The 19,225-nt window shown below is 50.6% G+C and overlaps 2 protein-coding genes across 7 annotated transcripts in view; one reads left to right on the top strand and one right to left on the bottom strand.

Annotated features, from left to right (window-relative positions):
- SLC66A1 (solute carrier family 66 member 1) overlaps nucleotides 1–9,624 on the bottom strand; it is a 28,224-nt gene extending 18,600 nt beyond the window's left edge. Inside the window, exons 1-4 of one of the 6 annotated variants that reach the window (XM_049878109.1) lie at nucleotides 9,392–9,624; nucleotides 8,894–8,994; nucleotides 8,468–8,521; nucleotides 4,236–4,475 (exon numbers count right to left, since the gene is read on the bottom strand). In XM_049878109.1, the coding sequence (XP_049734066.1) occupies nucleotides 4,236–4,399 (164 nt within the window). In that variant the 5' untranslated portion in view covers nucleotides 4,400–4,475; nucleotides 8,468–8,521; nucleotides 8,894–8,994; nucleotides 9,392–9,624. The other 5 variants (XR_007516543.1, XM_049878111.1, XM_049878112.1 and 2 more) reach the window with 5 other exon arrangements.
- Nucleotides 9,575–18,842, top strand: LOC126072638 (aflatoxin B1 aldehyde reductase member 2-like). The gene is made up of 7 exons (XM_049878106.1): nucleotides 9,575–9,997; nucleotides 13,279–13,466; nucleotides 13,647–13,751; nucleotides 14,655–14,751; nucleotides 14,996–15,095; nucleotides 17,024–17,153; nucleotides 18,384–18,842. The coding sequence occupies exons 1-7, from the start codon at nucleotides 9,679–9,681 to the stop codon at nucleotides 18,543–18,545; spliced, it is 1,101 nt and encodes a 366-aa protein (XP_049734063.1). The 5' UTR covers nucleotides 9,575–9,678; the 3' UTR covers nucleotides 18,546–18,842.
- Nucleotides 18,843–19,225: the final 383 nt, after the last annotated feature.

The following is a 19,225-nucleotide window of genomic DNA, read 5'->3' as shown; positions in this document are numbered from 1 at the left end:
TTAAAAAAAAAAAAAAAGGTGGTACCGAACCCTATATATACTATGTTTTTTCCTATACATACATAACCTATGATAAAGTTTAATTTCTAAATTAGGCACAGTAAGAATTTAACAACAATAACTAATAATAAATAGAACAATTATAACAATATACTGTAATGAAACTTATGTAAATATGGTCTTTCTCTCTCTCTCAAAATAACTTAAGTCAAGAACTTTCAACTTTTCTCTTAAGGGAAGCACTTTATGGCTTCTCTTTGGCATATCTGAACTGCCAGCATTACTATTCTTGTGCTTTGGGATTATCTGAACAAGAGCACTGCAATACCGCAACAGTCCATCTGATAACCCACACAGCTACTAAGTGACTAACAGGTAAGCAGCGTGTACAGCGTCGACACGCTGGACAAAGGGATGATTCATGTCCTGGGAGGGACAGAGCGGGGTGGCATAAGATTTCATCATGTTATTCAAAACAGCAGTCAATTTAAAACTTATGAATTGTTTTTTTCTGGAATTTTCCATTTAATATTTTCCGACTGCAGAAAACGAAACTGTGGATAAGGGGGGAGTACTGTATTCACACAACGGAATGCTATTCCACCATAAAAAAGCAATGAAGTACTGACACATGCCATAACATGGGTGAACCTTGAAGACATTATGCTAAGTAAAAGAAGCTGGTCACTATGATTCACTATGATTCAGTTTATATGGAATGTCCAGAACAGGTAAATGTGGAGACAGAAAGCAGACTGCCTAGTTGGGGTGGGGGGGGGGTGATGAGGAGTGTTAACAGGCACAGGATTTCTTTCTGGGGTGATGTCATGGATTGAATTATGTCCCCTCAAAAATGTATGTAATCAATTTGGCTGGCCATGACTTCCAGTATTGTGTGGTTTTCCTCTATTATGTAATTGTAATTTTATGTTAAAGAGGATTAGGGTGGGATTATAACACCCTTACCCAGGTCACATCCCTGATCCAATGTTTCCCTGGGGTATGGCCCGCACATTTTATCTCTCAAGAGATAAAAAGGAGAGGGAAGCAAGCAGAGAGGTGGGGAGCTCCTATCACCAAGAAAGCAGTGCCGGGAGCAGAGCACTTCCTTTGGACCTCAGATCCCTGTATGGAGAAGCTCCTAGTCCGGGGGACGACTGAGAAGACCGACAGAGACAGAAAGCCTTCCCCTGGAGATGACACCCTGAATTTGGAGTTTTAGCCTACTTTACTGTGAAAAAATAAACTTCTCTTTGTTAAAGCCATCTACTTGTGCTATTTGTTACAGCAGCACTAGATGACTAAGACAGGTCACAAAAATGTTCTAAAATTTATTGTGATGATGGTTGCACAACTCTGAGAATATACTAAAAAACACTGATTTGTACATTTTAATGGATGAATTATATGGTATGTGAATTATATCTCAATAAACTGTTAAAAAAAAAAAAAAGGTGAGCCCCTGCTTAAAGCCTTCTATGGCTCCCACCTCTCTCATGTTAAAGACCAAATTCCTCACCAGTGGAGAACAGGTCCTATAATGAAAGGGCCCTAGTGACCCTCCCCCTACTCACCTAGTATTCACATATGGTCCAGCCATATAAAACCCCCGGGCTTCCCATCTCTCTTGTACCTGCAGGCCTTTGTAGCCACTGTTCCTCATGCCCGGAATGCTCTCCCATCCCCTGCCCTTTGCTCTCACTTCTCTAATTTTTACCCGTTCTATAGGTCTCAACTTAGAGAACGACATCTCTGGGGGTCATTGCTCTGACTGAAATCCCCTTCTACCCCTACAAAACTGATTTAGCTGCCCCTCTTCTGTGCTCTCAGAGCATGGAATGGAACATCACCACCACCTGCAGCTTTTGGGATTGTGCACACAGCATGCATCTTAGTCATCTAGTGCTGCTGTAACAGAAATACCACAAATGGATGGCTGTGACCAAGAGAAATTTATTTTCTCACAGTCCATTAGGCTAGAAGTCCAAATTTGGGCATCAGCTCTAGGGGAAGGCTTTCTCTCTCTGTTGGCTCTGGAGGAAGGTCTTTCTCATCAATCTTCCCCTGGACTACGAGCTTTTCTGCACAGGAATCCGGGGTCCAAAGGACATGCTCGGCTCCCAGTGCTTCTTTCTTGGTGGTATGAGGTGCCCCTTCTCCGCTTGTTTCCCTTTCCTTTTATCTCTTGACAGATACAAACTGGTGCAGGCCACACCCCAGGGAAACTCCCTTTACATTGGATCAGTGATGTGACCAGGTAAGGGGGTTACAATCCCACCCTAATCCTCTTTAACATAAAATTACAATCACAAAATGGAGAATAACCACAGAATACTGGGAATCATGGCCTAACCAAGTTAATACACACTTTTTTTTTAATTAATTAATTTATTTATTGCATTTAAGTGAAACTTTAAATCAAGTCAATGTCTCATACAAAAACTTATACACACCTTGCTATGTTCTCCCCCTAACGAGACAGCACATTCCTCCTCTTCACCCTGTATTCCCACGTCCATTCAACAAGCTCCTGTCCGCCTCTGCCTTCTCATCTCACCTCCAAACAGGAGCTGCCCACATAGTCTCATGTGTCTACTTCAGCCAAGAAGCTCACTCATCACCAGTATCATTTTCTCTCTTATAGTCCAGTCCAATCCATGTCTGAAGAGTTGGCTTCGAGAATGGTTCCAGTCTTGGGCTAACAGAAGGTCCAGGGACCACGACTTCTGGGGTCCATCTAGTCTCAGTCAGACCATTAAGTCTGGTCTTTTTACAAGAATTTGAGGTCTTCATCCCTTTGTTCTCCTGCTCCATCAGGGATTCTCCGTCGTGTTCCTTGTCATGGCAAAGATCGATGGTAGCCAGGCACCATCTACTTCTTCCAGCCTCAGGCTTATGTGGTCTCTGGTTTATGAGGCCCCTTCTGTCTCTTAGGCTTATACATACCTTGTGTCTTTGGTGTTCCTCATTCTCCTTTCCTCCAGACAGGTTGAGACCAATTGATAGATCTTAGATGGCTGCTTGCTAACGTTTATGATCCCAGACGCCACTCACCAAAGTGGGATGCAGAATGTTTTCTTAATACATTTTGTTATGCCAATTGACCTAGATATCCCCTGAAACCATGGTCCCTGCTACTCTGGCCTTCAAAGCATTTGGTTTATTCAGGAATCTTCTTTGCTTTTGGTTTAGTCTAATTATACTGACCACTCCTGTATTGTGTGTTGTCTTTCCCTTCACCTAAAATAGTTCTTGTCTACTATCTAATTAGTGAATACCTCTCTTCCTCCCTCCCCACACTTAGAACCATCAAAGAATATTTTCTTCTGTGTTTAAACTTTTTCTTGAGTTCTTATAATAGTGGTTTCATACAATATTTGTCCTTTTACAACGGACTCATTTCACTCAGCATAATACACATATTTTTGGGGAGACATAATTCAATCCATGACAGCGTGTAAAGGGCCTGAGCTGGCTGCTTATATGCACTCCCTCATGCCATTCTCACAGCTCTGAGGTAGGAAACCAGAGTCCCATTTTACAGATAAGGAAACCGAGGCACAGAACACCAAGTGACTTGCCCAGGTCACAGCTAGTAGGTGGCAGAGCTGATTGTAGAATGCACATCTGTATGAGTGCAGGGCCCACTCTCTAACCACTGTGCTGCTACTCATTAAGTCCCATTTCCCCGATCACAGCAACGGCCACTCTACTTTGTATTCACTGTCTGTCTCCACCACCAGATTGTCAACGTCTCAAGAACGGAGACCATGTTTGATGCATCCCAGCCCCTTCCACCACATCCCTTAGAAGCTGTGCAACCCAGAACAAGTTACTTAAACTCTCTGGGTTTCAGTTTCCTCATCTATAAAATGAGGACAGTAATAGTTTCTACCTCATAAAGTTGGTATCAGGATTAAATGAAGTCAGAACATGTCAAGAGCTTAGTGCTGAGCCTGGTATGTAGCAGGCATGCAATAAACAGTAATGAGTGTTATTATTATTGTCTCCGTAGCCACATGGCCCAGCACAAGGCCTGGCCTATGGTGGGGTTCAGTACAGGTGGCCCCTGGATGGGTAGGAGGTACGTGAGTGGGGGTTGGGAAGGAGTACGCACATCTTTGATGGTAGAGAGGCCAGGGCCAGCCGGGAAGCCCCTCCTCTGTGCAGTACTCTGAGCCATCACCATACCCCGGCCCCCGCCGCCCTGGACCTGCTATCCCGGCGCTACTCACGGGAAGGTGGATCCAGCAAAGCAGAGAATGGAGATCAAGCCCAGGCCCACGCTGGCCTCATCCCAGGCGTCCACAGCACATTCACCAAACACGTCCCATATCCACTGGCGGGAGCCATTGGGGCAGCTGGAGAAGTTGCCAGAGCCTAGCTTCTTCCCCATCATGGCCTTGGAGGGAGGGCCCCAGCCCGGAGGGCTGCTCAGGAAGGAGGGCACTGCTGCACTGAGGCAGGTGAGGACTCTACGGGAAAGAGAGGAGGCCTTCAGCCTTGGGAGATCTGGGTCCTATTTATGGCCCCCCAATGGATGCCCATCCAGCCGTCACCCAGGATTGACAGAGGCCCTGAATCAGAGGAGAATAAAGACATAGCCCTCACTCACAATCAGCCTTTCAAGAAGACATCAAACAAAGGTGACAACAACACAAGCAGAGCATGAAGAGTGCTGGATCTGTGGCCAGGGACCAAAAAAAAAAGAAAACTAAACTCATTGCTGTCGAACCGATTCTGACTCATGGCAACCCCATGTGTTTCAGAGTAGAACTGTGCTCCATAGGATTTTCAAGGCAGTGACCTTTTGGAAGCAGATTGCCAGGCCTTTCCTCCATGGTTCCGCTGGGTGGGTTCAAACCACCAACCTTTACATTAGTAGCTGAGAGCAAACCATTTGTGCTACCCAGGAACCTGAGGCCAGGGACAAGAACGCTCAAACTCCAGCTTCACCATGTGGATAGGTAACTCCACCTCTCTGTGCCTCAGTTCCTTCAGCTCTAAAATGAGAGTGATAATAATGTCTCCCTCATAGGGTTGCTGTGAGGATTAAATGGTTCATAAATACAGTACATAGAACTGAGCCCTCAAACCATCTTTTGTATAACTCTTGAACATTTAGGTTGTTTCCAAATTTTTGTTATGGTAAATGGCTCTGTGTGGGTCTGTTGAGGCCAGGCCTATTACATATCCTAGCTCATTTAATACCCCCTGAAAGTAGGGTTTTCCCCATTGGCCAAATGAGGCCAATAATCAGGGCCAGGTGAGTCCCGGGCTTCACAGGTGGCTGGGATTCATGCTTGGGGCAGCCAGAGGCTCTAGCCATATTCTCCACCAAAGCAATTGCTCATGTGGTTTGCAAGACACCTGCCAGCAAGGAGTCCAGAGCCACCTCCCTGTTCTCACCCCTGACAAGCTAGAATATGGCTGATTGCAGGCGTAGCCAGGAAAGCCCTGTACTGGTGCTCGGGACCCTGGACAGTGACTGGAGCAGGGACTGCCTGTGTGAAGATCCTAGAAAAAGGGGCCAAACAGGCCAGGCTGAAGCCATCTCTATCAGGTGATAAAAATCACCACCCCTGATTACTTAGCTCTTTGCCAGCTCTGTGGTAAGTACCTCGCCTGGGTTCATGCATTTTGTCCTCACATCAACTCTAAGAAGTAGAGCTACACATATATTCTCCTTCTTTGGACCACTGAGCCAGAATCAAACCCAGGACCCTGACTCAAGCCCCTGCTCAGAGCCATCCTGCCCGTCTGCCTAAGCAGCAAGGTTCCTGGGCATGGTGGAAACCTCCTGTGGTCAGCATGCCTGCAGCTTTCCCGGGAGCTTCCCCTTTTCTCACTGTGCTCAGAGGAAGTTTCCACACCCAGATGGACTCTCTCCAGCCACCTTCAGTTTTTATTTCGGGCTCAGGCAGTCTGGGCCTCTGGTAAAGCAACGCCCTGCCTGGACCGGTGAAATTGCTGAGGTTGCAGAGGCCAGGGAGCATCAGAAGGCAGAGAAAGCAAGTCAGCTGCTTCTCCAGGAAGCTCTGGACTCTCAGCCCAATGTGACTAGCACTCACAGCAGACAGGCCCTGGGGCTGGGGATACAGGCACCTCAGAAGTGATCACTATCTGGCTGGTTCACTGTCTCCAGGGCCCAGCACAGGGTGGCAGAAAGCCTCTTTTTTGCATCTTGGTGGCTGTTATGGTGTCCCCCAAAACGTGTATCAACATGGCCAGGTGATACTGAGTGGTTGCCCACCATTCTGTGATCTGATCTGATTACCCTGTGTGTTGTAAATCCTAACCTCTCTGATGTTAATGAGGCATCCTCATAGGCAGTTATGTTAATGAGGCAGGACTGGATCTACAGGATTCGGTTGTGTCTTGAGTCAATCTCTTCTGAGATACAGAAGAGAAAAAGGGACAGGAGAGGGACCTTATGCCACCAAGAAAGAAATGCTGGGAGCAGAGTGTGTCCTTTGGACTTGGGGGTCCCGGCACTGAGAAGCTACTAGACCAGGGAAAGACTGATGGCAAGGACCTTTCCCCAGACCTGACAGAGAGATAGCCTTCCCCTGGAGCTGGTGCCCTGAATTCGGACTTCTAGCCTCCTAGAATGTGAGAATAAATTTCTGTTTGTCAAAGCCATCCACCTGTGGTATTTCTGTTGTAGCAGCACTAGATAACTAAGACAGTGACCCAGCACAATGACCATCAATCAGCACAGCTGATGTGGGGACAGTTTACCTGACACCCGGTCACACGTACCTGCAAAACCATCTCACTAACATGCAATCCCAGTAAAAACAGCACCTTTGCAGTGCCAAGGCCATTGCAAATTAAGTCCTTTTGTTCCCCAGCCACCCATCAACAAGACTTGTAGATTCTGAAGATGCCACTGCAGGTCATCATACGTTAGCACGTTGTCATCCTCACATTTCTCCTGCAAGGTGGGGTATACGGCCCCCATTTTACAAGTGAAGAACTGAGGCTCAGGGAGGTTCAGGGACTAGGCAGGGACTGTGAACCTAACCGTTAGAAATCAGACGTAATTTTGGTTCACCCCCAGCAGTGGTCCCAGAGCTTTCTCCCCACCTTGGCCTAAATGGATGAGCATTGCTATGTTCTCTAGAGTTTCTGTTGGACACAGTTGTTCCATGTCAGTCTAGAAGGGGGAATTTATTTTAGGCTTGTGCTTGGACCAGGCTGCCTGGGGCCAGAGCACAAGGTTGAGTGACCTTAGGCAAGTAAGTTCATCTGCCTGAGCCTGTCCATAAAATGGGGATAATGCAGGAACTCCTTGGAGTTGTGCAGATTAAAGGCACATAAAGTGCTTAGAGCAGTGCCTGACATTAGAGATAGTAGTGACTGCTTTCAGGATGAGAGTACAGTATCTCAACTGCCCTGAGGCCTGTCTCTCATCCCCTTTTACCATGTTACAGAGGAAGTGAGACAGACACATGCCCAGTTGGGGTGGAGATGGGTCTGGAGGAATGTACCTTGGCTTACAGGCCCAGGGCACTGAAGGGGCAGCCCACGGTACTTGGACAGTGCCCAAGTGCAGCTGGGGGCTCAGGACACTTGAGACACACCTAAGCCTGAACAGAGGGGACTTCCTCTGAGGGCTGCTGAGTATAGGGCCCCTCACCTGTACAGGCTGGCCCAAGTGGGGAGCGTGAACCCCAGGACTAGCTTTTGGGAATAGGCCCACCTCCTTGGCTAAGGGTACTGAGTGGATGGATGTCTAGGGTTACACCAAAGCTTGACCTCATCCTTGGGATGACAAAGACCACAGCTTTGGAATCATGGCGGGGGCGGGGGGGGGATGGGGGGCATGCTAAACTACTGGATCAGAGTATCTGGGCTGGGGCTTAGGGATCCTGAGTTGAAGAAGCCCACCAGCTGATTCTGGTGCACCCAGCAATACTTCAGAAAATGCTGGGTTGGAGATGGCATATCCTGCCAAACCCTAGCTTCTCTCCACGATCCAAGCTGAGTCAGGGAAGTGGCTGCCCACTGAAGCTGACCACAGTCTTCATCTTTAAAGGCTTTCATGTCTGTCCTACGTCTATAGGATCCAGTACAAATGGCAAAGCCTTAAGGTACTTCAAGAATTGCCCTCCTAATCTCATCTCCTGGCCCTAGTCCCTAGGTCCTCAGCAGACATTTTCCGGGCCTCCAGGAACAGGCTTCTCTTCCTCTTGGAGTGTCCTTCTAAATTACCCAGTTCTAAATTACCCTCTCAAAGAAGCCTTTCAAGACAAACCTGCCTCCTCTTGCCCCCGCTTAAATGCATACCTAAAGAATGCTTATCACAGTCCTTAGCAACCATTAATCCTCTCCCTTCACCCTGATTGTAAATTTGTTACTCTCAGGGCCTAGACACACCAGCTGCACAATGAAGGTTTAGAAAGCAGAGAAAGAAAGACAGGGAGAGATTGATCCAGTTGTGAGAAAACATTCTGGAACTCACCTGCCTGATGCCTACTATGCTCCTGGGCAAGTTATGGAGCCTCAGCTTTCTAATCTGTAAAATGGAGAAATAATGAAAGTATCCACCTGCTAGGCTGATGACAGAGTTAAACGAGATAATCCAGACTAAGCCTTTAGAGTGGTGCCTGGCATGGAGTAAAGCTCAATAGTAATAGCCTCAGGGTGTCTATTTCTGTTCTCACTGTACCCCTCACAGGGTTCCTGGCACACAGTAGCCTTCAGTAAGTGCTCAACGGACAAGACCTGCTGAAACCGACCGCACCCCCACACCGAGTCCTTAGGCTTCCGAACCCAAACCACCCGAGGCTCCCCAGGTACACACTTGGAAAACTGCCCTAGATATTGCTGGGAGGGGAGAGGGGGCGACAATCTGGCTCTGCTTCCTGCCTGCACACCTGGGGAGTACCTGGAGGGAAGGAGCATCCCGGCTTGAGGATACCACCTAGGCCAGGCCTCCGTGTCCTCGGCAACAACTCCCTCCTCGTGACTCAGCCCAGCGCAGGTCGCCTATTTGCCCGGGATAATGACAGGGCAGTCGCTGGGTCAGCGGCTCTATCCCAGCGAGGCCCGCCCCAGGGAAAACAAAGCCGTCGGAAGTGAAGGGGTTCGTCGGCTCCTACCAGGAGGTGAAAAGGAGACCCAAACCCCAACCCCCGGCCGGCCAGGGCAGTCCGAGAGGACGTGCTGGTTGTCCCTGGGGTGGGGGCGACAGGGACACGAACCCCTGAGAACCACCCATCCCCGGTCCGGGGCCTCGTCCCAGGATCTCGCGCCAGAAGAAAGAAACAGGGGCCGCGGGAGGGTTCAGGGGAGAGGCCGAGGGTGTTGGAAAGACGTGGCAGAAAGCCCCAGAAACGCCGACAGCCCAGGCTTCGGGTTTGCCCCCGGCCCCAGACCAGCTCACCACTTCCAGATCAGCCGCCAAGGCCCGGCTTCTGGGTTCAGTCCTCACTCCCGGGTCACCTGACCCGAGCTGTCGCCGCCGCCCCGCCCCGGGAGCCGCCTCCCCGGCTCCGCCTCTCCCGCCGCTTAGTTGGCAGACGGTCCCTGGAGGCGTGGCGCGCGCGCAGAGTTTGTGTGCGTGGGGGTGCGCCGCTGTCCTTGTCCTGGTTTCCTTACCGCGGCCGGCCGCTCCGCCCCCGGTCACTGGGGGACGGGGCCGGGGCACCCCAGCGCGCAGGCGCCATCCTCATGCTCAGCGGCGCGTCCCGTGCAGTGGCTCGCGCCGCCTTCAGCTGCGCACGTCTCTCCCGGCTCACCGAGGCCCGTCCGGTCGCCATGGCCCGGCCACCTTCGCAGGCCGTCTCGGGCGCCCTAGCTCGGCCAGCCACGGTGCTGGGCACCATGGGGATGGGGCGCTCCATGGACGCATCCGCCAGCGCCGAGGCCGTGCACGCCTTCCTGGAGCGCGGCCACACAGAGCTGGATACGGCCTTCATGTATGGCGACGGCCAGTCGGAGAGCACCCTGGGCGGCCTGGGGCTTGGGCTGGGCGGCGGCGACCGCAAAGGTAACACCTGCAGCCCCGCCCCGGGCCCCTGACCTCCCGGTCGGCCGGACGCCGTGCACCCGCCCCACTCCTGCCGGGCCGCGGTCAGAACGGACTGGCCCCTCCTGCTTCCAGGGCACCGCTTCAGGACAGCCCCGCAGCTCCATGAACCTTAAGCTCCTCAGGCCCCGTGCCATCCAGCACCGGACAACTGGACGGTGCTTTGCCCTGGCCACCTTCCCCTCACTCCCACCTCCCTCTGAGTGTGCAGCCTGGGAACCCCCCCAGTCCCACCCCCCGGGCCTAGTCTAGCCTTTCGCTTCCTCCCCCTTGCTTTCTTGGTGCAGCCCTCGGCTCCAGCTGTCAGGTGGCCATAAGTGATGCCAAGGCAGCCCCCTCCCCAGTTGCCCTCAGTGCCCCATGCACCCCCTGATAAGGGCTTAGCGGAGGTACCAAGCGCCCAGGGCATTCTCTAAGTTGCGTCCCCCCCCCCCCATATTTCAAGATGAATAGACGTTGATAGCGACAAAGAAAAGGAGAAGCCCAGCGCCACCGCATATCCAGGTCGGTGGGTGGTGGACAAGTGGGCTGACAGGTGGGCTCTGGGGGTTCTCACAGGCTGCGGGGTGCGAATAAGTTAGTTATCCAGGCAGACTCCAAGACCCAGGGCAGCAGAAAGCAGGGTCAGAACATGGCTGAAGCTGGCGCGAGCTTTCTGGAGCAGCTCAAGTCCTGCATAGCTTGGTCTTGGACATATCTCTGGACCATATGGTGTCACCCCTCTGACAGTGTCACCTGGTGCAGCCTGCACGCCCGCACTCCCCTAGTGATGCCACTGGCACCCCCTTGGACTTGTATCTGGGGACAAGTGCCCCACTCTGCCACTCCCCTCCCACACTTCTGACCCCTCAGGACCCATCCCAGCCAAGTCTTTGCAGTGGGTGGAAGATATGCCCCTTTCTTTTCTCATTTTGGACTTTCACTGCCCCTAGACTTTGCCCTGCTTAGTTGGCAATACCTTTAGTTCTCTCAGGGAGAGCTGTAGTGATCCCTATCCAGGCTGGGAGAGTAGGGGTGTCAGGATGTGGGTGTTGGGGGTGGGGCGGTGATGAGAAAGGGGGAAAAGCCTTTCTGTCCATTGTGTGTTAGGCTTCGTCATAGGCTGGCTATATGAGGGAAAGCCCATGGGTGGCACAGTTAACATGCCTGGCTGCTAACAGAAAGTTTGGAGGCTCAAGTCCACCCAGACGTGCCTCTGAAGAAAGGCCTGGCGATCTACATCTGAGAAGTCAGCCATTGAAAACCCTGTGTATTACAGTTCTATTCTGACATACATGAGGTCACCAGGAGTTGGAGTCAATTCAGTGCCAACTGGTCATAGGAGGGAGAGCACCCTCAGGGAGCTCAAAGTCTAGTAGGGAAGACAGAAGCAAGTGGTTGCTGGGGAGCCCAATGAGGGAGCAGTTCTTGAGGGTGGGAGGACAGGGGGAGTCGATAGGAAAGGCTTCTCAGAGGAGGGAACACTGGCGCTGAGCCTTAATGGATCAATGGCAGTTTGCTGAGTGAACAAAGAAAAGAGCATTAGAGGCTGAGGGCATAGCTGTGCAAAGACTTGGCTTAGAAATGCAAAGTGCATGGTGTGTGGAAGGAGGGCCAGAAAACAGCTGTGACTGGAGTGGAGTATGTGTGAGTGTGTGGGGACACTGTCCCTCAGTAGCTGATGCAATTAGAAGTGCTTAGCATGGTGCCTGGCACATAGCGAGGGCCTAGGAAACATTGTTGTTAGGTGGTGTCCGTTTGGACTCACAGCGACCCTATGTACAACAGAACGAAACACTGCCTGGTCCTGCTCTATCCTCAGTACTGTTGCTATGTTAGAGCCCATTGTTGCAGCCACTGTGTCAGTCCATCTCATCAAGGATCTTTTTCACTGACCCTCTACCAAGCATGATGTTCTTCTCCAGGGAGTATTCTCTCCCAAGGACATGTCCAAAGTCCATAAGACGAAGTCTTGCCGTCCTCGCTTCCAAGGAGCACTCTGGCTGTATTTCTTCCAAGACAGACTTGTTTTTTGTTCTATCATTCCATGGTATATTCAATATTCTTCACCATAATTCAAAGGTATCAATTCTTCTAGATTCATACTTCGTACATTCCACGTTCTGATCATTAACGGATGTTCGCAGCTGTTTCTTCTCATTTGGAGTCATGCCAAATCAGCAAATGAAGGTCCTGGCTTATCTTCTGGCACTAGATCAGAGAATGTTCTGCTGGTAATCATAAGGTTTTCACTGGCCAGCTTTTTCAGAAGTAGACTGCCAGGTCCTTCTTCCTAGTCTGTCTTAGCCTGGAAGCTCCACTGGGACCTGTCTGCCAGCAGTAACCCTGCTAGTATTTGAAATACCGATGGCTTTCAGTATCTCAGCCACGCGGAAGCCAGCACACTGACAGACGCGTGGTTGTAGTGAACATTTGCTATTAGCTGTCATTATTAGCACATCTTGCCTCTTCTTTCCTGTCGTCCTCGATCCCTGTGGAGGAGGTCCTCTCTGCATCCTCCTTAGACCCATAGCTTCGTGGGTCTGGAAGAACAGAACGGGAGGTGTATCTCAGGCCCACACACTTCTCAGTCATCGAATGGTTTTGTTGATAAGGAACGTTTTATTTCTGCATTATTTTTCTTCTCTAGCTCCTTCTCCAGAGACTCACTGGACCAAAGTCCTCAGATCAGATCCGGGGCAAAGTTCACTCTGAAAAAGGGCAGGGGAAGGAAGAAAATCTAGACAAGAAGCTTACCTGCCCTGGAGCTCTGAGTTGACTGTGCCACTCATGAAAAGAACACAAAGCACCTCCTCTCACCCATCCATTCAGACAGCCAGAATTCTCTATAGGGGAGGAAAGGTGCTGAATTAACTCGTGGCCAGTCTCCTTGGACAGCAGGGCTCCTTTAGCACCTTGTACATTTCTCTATGGCACTTACCGCGTGCCCTCACGTCAGCTTCCTGAGACAAGGATCCAGTGTGCTCAGTTCATCACTGTGGTTTCAGCCCCTAGTGCGCAGCCTGCGTAGCCAGCAGCTTGGTGATTAATTATAGAGATTATAATAGCAGTATCCATTGAGAGTTTACATATGAGACATTGCTTAATCTTCATGACCTCCCTAGGAGTACACTTCCATTATTATTATCCCCATTTTACAGGTTAGGGAATTGAGGCTCGGAGAACTTCAGTAATTTAGCCAGAGTCACACGGCTAGTAAGTGACTTTAATAAATCCCTTAACCGTCATACTCTTCCCTCAAGTGAAAATTGCCACCAAGGCCAACCCTTGGGATGGGAAGTCCCTGAAGCCTGACAGTCTCCGGTCCCAGCTGGAGACATCACTGAAACGATTGCAGTGCACCCAGGTGGACCTCTTCTACCTACACGCACCTGACCACAGCACCCCTGTGGAAGAGACACTGCGTGCCTGCCACCAGCTGCACCAGGAGGTGAGGGCAGCCAGCTGAGCTCTGGGAGGTATCTGCTGCTCCTCTCCTTGGCCTTTCACTGACCACGAGAGTGGAGACGGTAGGGTAGTCCCAGGTGGAGCTGGCGCAGACCCCATTCTCAGGGTCTCCGCTGGCTCTTCCCTTCCTGATCTCCTCCTGACCATGGCCTCTCCTCTGCAGGGCAAGTTTGTGGAGCTTGGCCTCTCCAACTATGCCTCCTGGGAGGTGGCTGAGATCTGTACCCTCTGCAAGAACCACGGATGGATCCTGCCGACAGTGTACCAGGTGAGGCCAGGGCCCAGAGGCCTCGCTCCCAGGGGTTCTCTTGGCCCCTCTGACTGCCTCAGTGCCCTCTGCATAGCAGCCACTCCCCTGCTTAAGTCTGCAGAGGCTCCTGTGGCCCTCAGGATAAAGTCCAAGCTCCTCAGCCTGGCAGACAGGCACCTGCATGCTCCAGCCCCACCTCCCTTTCCTGCCTCAGTGCCCACCTGGGTCTCTTCTTTCCCAGCTCACCCTGCACTCAGCCTGGAACAGTCTTCAGTCTCCAACACCTCATCTTCATACATTCAACAAGTGTTTTTGAGCACCTACTATGATCACAGACCTTATCTTCTCTGTTTTGTTTTGTGTTTTTTTGACTTGACAATAACATCTCTCTTGGAGCCATGGAAACACAGTGGTTAAGAGCTACGGTGCTAACCAAAAAGTCAGCAGTTGGAATCCTCCTTGGAAACCCTATGGGACAGTTCTATTCTGCCCTGTAGCATCGCTATGAGTTGGAATCGACTCGACAGCAACGGGCTTTTTTTGGTGGTTTTATAACATCTCTTCTCAGACTTGCTTGTAGTTGGTGCCGACAGATATTTGTAAAATGACAAATCCAGTCCAGTTTCCCTTCCTTGGGCCCAGCACTCTCTCCTCATCCCTTACCACCACTAGTAATTTTTCAATTATTTTATTATGCTTTTGGTAAAAATATACAAAGTAAAACATACACCGATTCAACAATTTCTACGTGTATAATTTAGTTACACTGACTATATTCTTCAAGTCATGCAGCCATACCACTAGTACTTTTAGAAATATTGCCCAAGTGCTGGGGAAGTTTTGACTGAGGGTTCTACAGAGGTAAAGCTGGGCACCTCTCTTGACTTGTCCGTCCCCACCTGCTGGCCCCTCTACCTACAGGGGATGTACAACGCCACCACCCGGCAGGTGGAAACGGAACTCTTCCCCTGCCTCAAGCACTTTGGATTGAGGTTCTATGCTTACAACCCTTTGGCTGGTATGAGTGCTGTGGAGACAGGCTCTCCTGGGGTGGGAGGGCATTACTGGCCCTGGTTCTGCCTGTTCCCAACCCAGTGGGTACCCAGCCCAGGACCTGGGAGGAGGGAGGGGTTTGACAGGAGGCTGGGCCGTGTTCTCCATCCCTCCTGGGTCCCCCACCGTCCCCCAGCCCAGGGCCACCAGGGATCTCCAGCCTTTCTGGGAGCAGTCTGGCCAGGGGACTGATTGCAGCCTTCCTGCAGGTGGCCTACTGACCGGCAAGTACAAGTACGAGGACAAGGACGGGAAACAGCCTGTGGGCCGCTTCTTTGGGAATAACTGGGCTGAGGTCTACAGGAATCGGTGAGCTGGGGAGAGGTGGTGTGGGTCCCCCTCGTCTGAAATAGGGAGCCTCTGGGGCTGCTTTCCTGGCGGTCAGGACTTTCACCTGCTGTCACAACTGGGCCCCTGGATTTATCGAGTCCCCCTTCCCCGTCTTGGGTATCCTCCTGTGTCTCTGCGGGCCTGGATTGGGAGTGAGGATCTTGTGTCCTTAAGGAAGAAGTCAACCTCTGCCCAGAGGGGAGGAGGAACCTTGCATTGGAACTTGGGAAAGCGGGGCTTGGTTCTGTCCCATAACTAGCTGAGCCTGTCCCCCTTGGCAAAATGAGTGTAAGTTTTGTATACTCAGCGATAAACTTGTCATCAGTGTCTAAAGTCATGGTCGAGCAGCTGTTGGGACCTGCATTCTTCCCTTCCTGTTTTCACTCTTTAAATTTTGAAACATGTTATCAAAGTAATACACGCCCATGGTTAAAAGCAAGCCCTTTTCTAGTCCCATTCCTGAGGCAACGGGTTTAAACTCATACAGCTCTTTTCCCTTCAGCTTTTACTGCGGTGTCTCTGAAGCAGATGCTTTTGTTGCTCTTAATTTACCACATTTAGGTATCATGTGTGATGTTGGGGAGCTCCTAAAAGTTTAGGTCCTGGGCCTCTCCGTGGACACAGAAGCAGAGTCATTAAGGTTAATTTCTGTGTGTGATTTACTTCCTTGCTTTTTGTTTTCTCCTCTTGGGTGGAGGGCAAAAGAAGCCAAGCTTCATGGAGGAGGCTCCAGTGTTTTGTTGAAATGACCAAGGACTTTTTCAGCCATGGAGGGTCTAATATTTGGGTCCACCCTGTATGCAATGCTGCGGCGTAAATCCTTATCTGGTACCGCACCGATGCTCTGACGGGGATCACAATAGAGGGTCCTGGACAGAGCAGGAGAAAAATGTAGAACAAAATTCAAAGTCACAAAAAAAGACCAGACTTATTGGTCTGACAGGGACTAGAGAAACCCTGAGAGTATGGCTCTGAGACACCCTTTTAACTCAGTACTGAAGTCATTCCTGAAGTTCACCCTTCAGCCAAAGATAAGACAGGTCTATAAAACAAAAGTAACACACGTAGTTCAACCATGTATATGAGACTAAATGGGCAGAGCAGCCTAAAAGCAAAGTGGAGAAAGAAGGAAGGGACAGAAAAACTGGACAAATGGAAATGGGGAGCCCGAAGACAAGAAGGGGAGTGTTGACATCACGGGGTTGTTAAACAATGTCACAAAATAATTTGTGTATGAATTGTTTAATGAGAAACTAATTTGCTCTGCAATCTTTCATCTAAAGCACAATTTAAAAAAAAAATCCTTATCTGGCACTCCCAGGGGTTTGTGATAATGGTGGCCAGGTCGCAGAACCGTCACCCTAAGCAGTGCTTCTCAAGGAGCCGTGCACTGCGCATGGCCCCACCAGGCCCAAGCCGCACCTGGCTGTCACCAGGTCTGCCCTTCAGAGTTCACAGAGCCCACGTATGCCCATGATCACCTTTACGCTTTGTGTTCACTGCTGGGGTGGCACAGGGTGGTTCCTTTCCTCACTAGGAGAGAAATGTGAGGGTAGGGAGGGCAGGTGGCTCAGCCAAGGCCACAGAGCTCAGTCATAGGGTCCCTTCTGTGACCCAGAGGACAGGTGTGGTGCTGAAGCTGCTCCAGGGCCTGACGGGGTTGTGGTGCTAACATCTGGCGAGCATGTTAAACCTGAGGGGTCTTCCTATTGCACCACCCTCTTCCAGCCAGGAAGTGTTTTGACGTGAGACTCAGAAAAGTACGTGTATTCTGCCACTCAGTAATGTAGCACAGAGATAATGGTCTCTTCAGTGCTAGAGGGATTGGGGTCGAGGTGGCTGTCTAGGCTGGCCACCTCGGTGACCCCTATGCTACTGCTCCTGTTCCGCCCTCCCCACCTGCTCAGCTTCTGGAAGGAGAACCACTTCAAGGCCATTGCCCTGGTAGAGAAGGCCCTGCAGGCTACTTATGCCTCCAGTGCCCCCAGCATGACCTCGGCCGCCCTGCGGTGGATGTACCACCACTCCCAGCTCCAGGTAAGCCAATGGTCCCTGGATGCTTACCTTCTGCCCTTTCAGGAAGCCAGAAACACTTTAACTTGGTGATTTCTAAGCCATTTTATTTTTTCTTCTAAAATTTCTCTGTTGTATTTTTCCTGGCCAATCCTCCCATTGTTCTTAGCAGTTAACTAAGGACCTGCCCTATAATAAGGGCTTTACGCACTTGGATTTAATTACTACTAAGGCCTTAATGAGGAAGACATGGTGGCGCAGTGGTTAAGAGCTACAGCTGCTAACCGAAAGGTTGGCACTTTGAATCTACCAGGCGCTCCTTGGAAACTCTATGGGGCAGCTCCACTTTTTCCTATAGTGTCTCTATGAGTCGGAATCAACTCGAGAGCAATGGGGTAACAGGGTAGGCCTTATGAAGTATGATTATCCCAGTTTTACCAGTGAGGAAACCGGGGTCCACACAGCTATTAAGGGGGTCGAAAGTTTAACAGAGCTTTAATCCAAAACCCACTAGTCTCACTTCTCTGTCTGTTGGTTGTTGGGGGGTTTGCCTCTCTCTTGGCATCCCATGTTTTTTCTAGGCCTGCCCTTCAGAGTTTACAGAGCCTGTCTATGCCCGTGATCACCTTTACACTTTGTGTTCACTTTCTGGGGCTGGCACGGGCTGGTTCCTTTCCTCACTAGGAGAGAAATGTGAGGGTAGGGAGGGCAGGTTGCTCAGCTAAGGCCACAGAGCCAGAACCTGAGCCCAGGGCATGTCATAGGGTCCCTTCTGTGACCCAGAGCACAGGTGTGGCGCTGAAGCTGCTCTAGGGCCTGATGTGGGGTTGTGCTGCTAACATCTGGTGAGCATGTTAAGCCTGAGGGCATATAGTAGGTGCTGAATAAAGGAGAGCTAAGGGCTTTACATAACTTTTAATTCCTATCACCACCGTGCAAAACAGAGAGGATAATTGTGTCTCAGAGAGGTTAAGTCAGTATGCCAGGTTATTACAGCTGCTGAGGGACAGAACTGGGCTCTTAACTCAGGTTTGTCTGAGGGTGAGGCAGTGTGACAGCAGGGAGATAGAATACAGGGTTTAGAATCACACAGGCACAACTGTTGAAGGCACCTTATATTCGTTCTGCTACTATACAGGTTATAAATAAATACCAGGTCCTAAGTCTTGACAGGGTAGAGATGGGAGGGGCAGTGTGTGACTGAGGTCACTGGGAAGCAGAAGTGCATTGACGTCTGGCCGTCTCCCCTTGCAGAGTGCCCGTGGGGATGCGGTCATCCTGGGCATGTCCAGCCTGGAGCAGCTGCAGCAGAACTTGCGGGCCAGTGAGGAAGGGCCCCTGGAGCCTGCCGTTGTGGATGCCTTTGACCAAGCCTGGCATTTGGTTGCCCATGAATGTCCCAACTACTTCCGTTAGGCCCCAACATGGCTCAAGTTGACAAAAGATTCTTTCTCTCCTGTCACCTCTTCCATTCACTCTGGCCAGGTCTTTGCCTTAAGCTGATTTAGCGTGGATTTTTCTAATTGTCTCGAACCATGCATTATTTTTCTAGATTCCTGCCTTGCTCTCTGTGGCCTTCACAATGTGTAAAGACTGGGGCTGAGATCTACTCAGGCTTTTCCTTTCTGAATAAAGCAAATTCTTGGCCTGGCTGTAGCCCAGGCCTGGAGTGAATGCCAGGAACCCGTCTCCTCTGCTGCTTTCAACTTGTTTCCCATTATGCCTGGGGGCTTGCTGAGAAAAGGGCAGAACTATGAGCTGGAGTCTTCAAGGACCGAGGTAGTGGGAGGGTCTCAGGGGTACACTGCCTTGCAAGGGTCTCCTCAGTCCCTTCTCTTGAATCCAGCCTGACCTCTCAAGAGTGGGGCCCGAGGTAGCTCTCCCTCTTCTAAGTCAGAGAGAAAAAAGAGGGCCCTACACCCTGAGCAGGATTTTTCTCATTCAGAAATGCCCTCACTAAATACTTAGAAATGAAATAATTTGGGCAAAAATTAGAGGCATCACCAAGGAGAAGAGTGAAACCTCCCAGGAGGTGTTAGAACATTTTTAGCTTTTCTACTCACTATCTACCCCAGGAGTGGTTTTACTGTTATGTC

This window comes from Elephas maximus, chromosome 3 (assembly GCF_024166365.1).
Source record: "Elephas maximus indicus isolate mEleMax1 chromosome 3, mEleMax1 primary haplotype, whole genome shotgun sequence".
Lineage (NCBI taxonomy): Eukaryota > Metazoa > Chordata > Mammalia > Proboscidea > Elephantidae > Elephas > Elephas maximus.
Note: the sequence above shows the minus strand (reverse complement) of the source record. Positions and strands in the feature narration are given on the sequence as shown.

Coding starts and splice junctions, on each gene's coding strand:
- LOC126072638 (XM_049878106.1), top strand. CDS start 9,679: ATGCTCAGCGGCGCGTCCCGTGCAGTGGCTCGCGCCGCCTTCAGCTGC. Junction 14,752..14,995: donor TGCTTACAACCCTTTGGCTG/GTATGAGTGCTG, acceptor GCCTTCCTGCAG/GTGGCCTACTGACCGGCAAG. Junction 15,096..17,023: donor GCTGAGGTCTACAGGAATCG/GTGAGCTGGGGA, acceptor CCACCTGCTCAG/CTTCTGGAAGGAGAACCACT.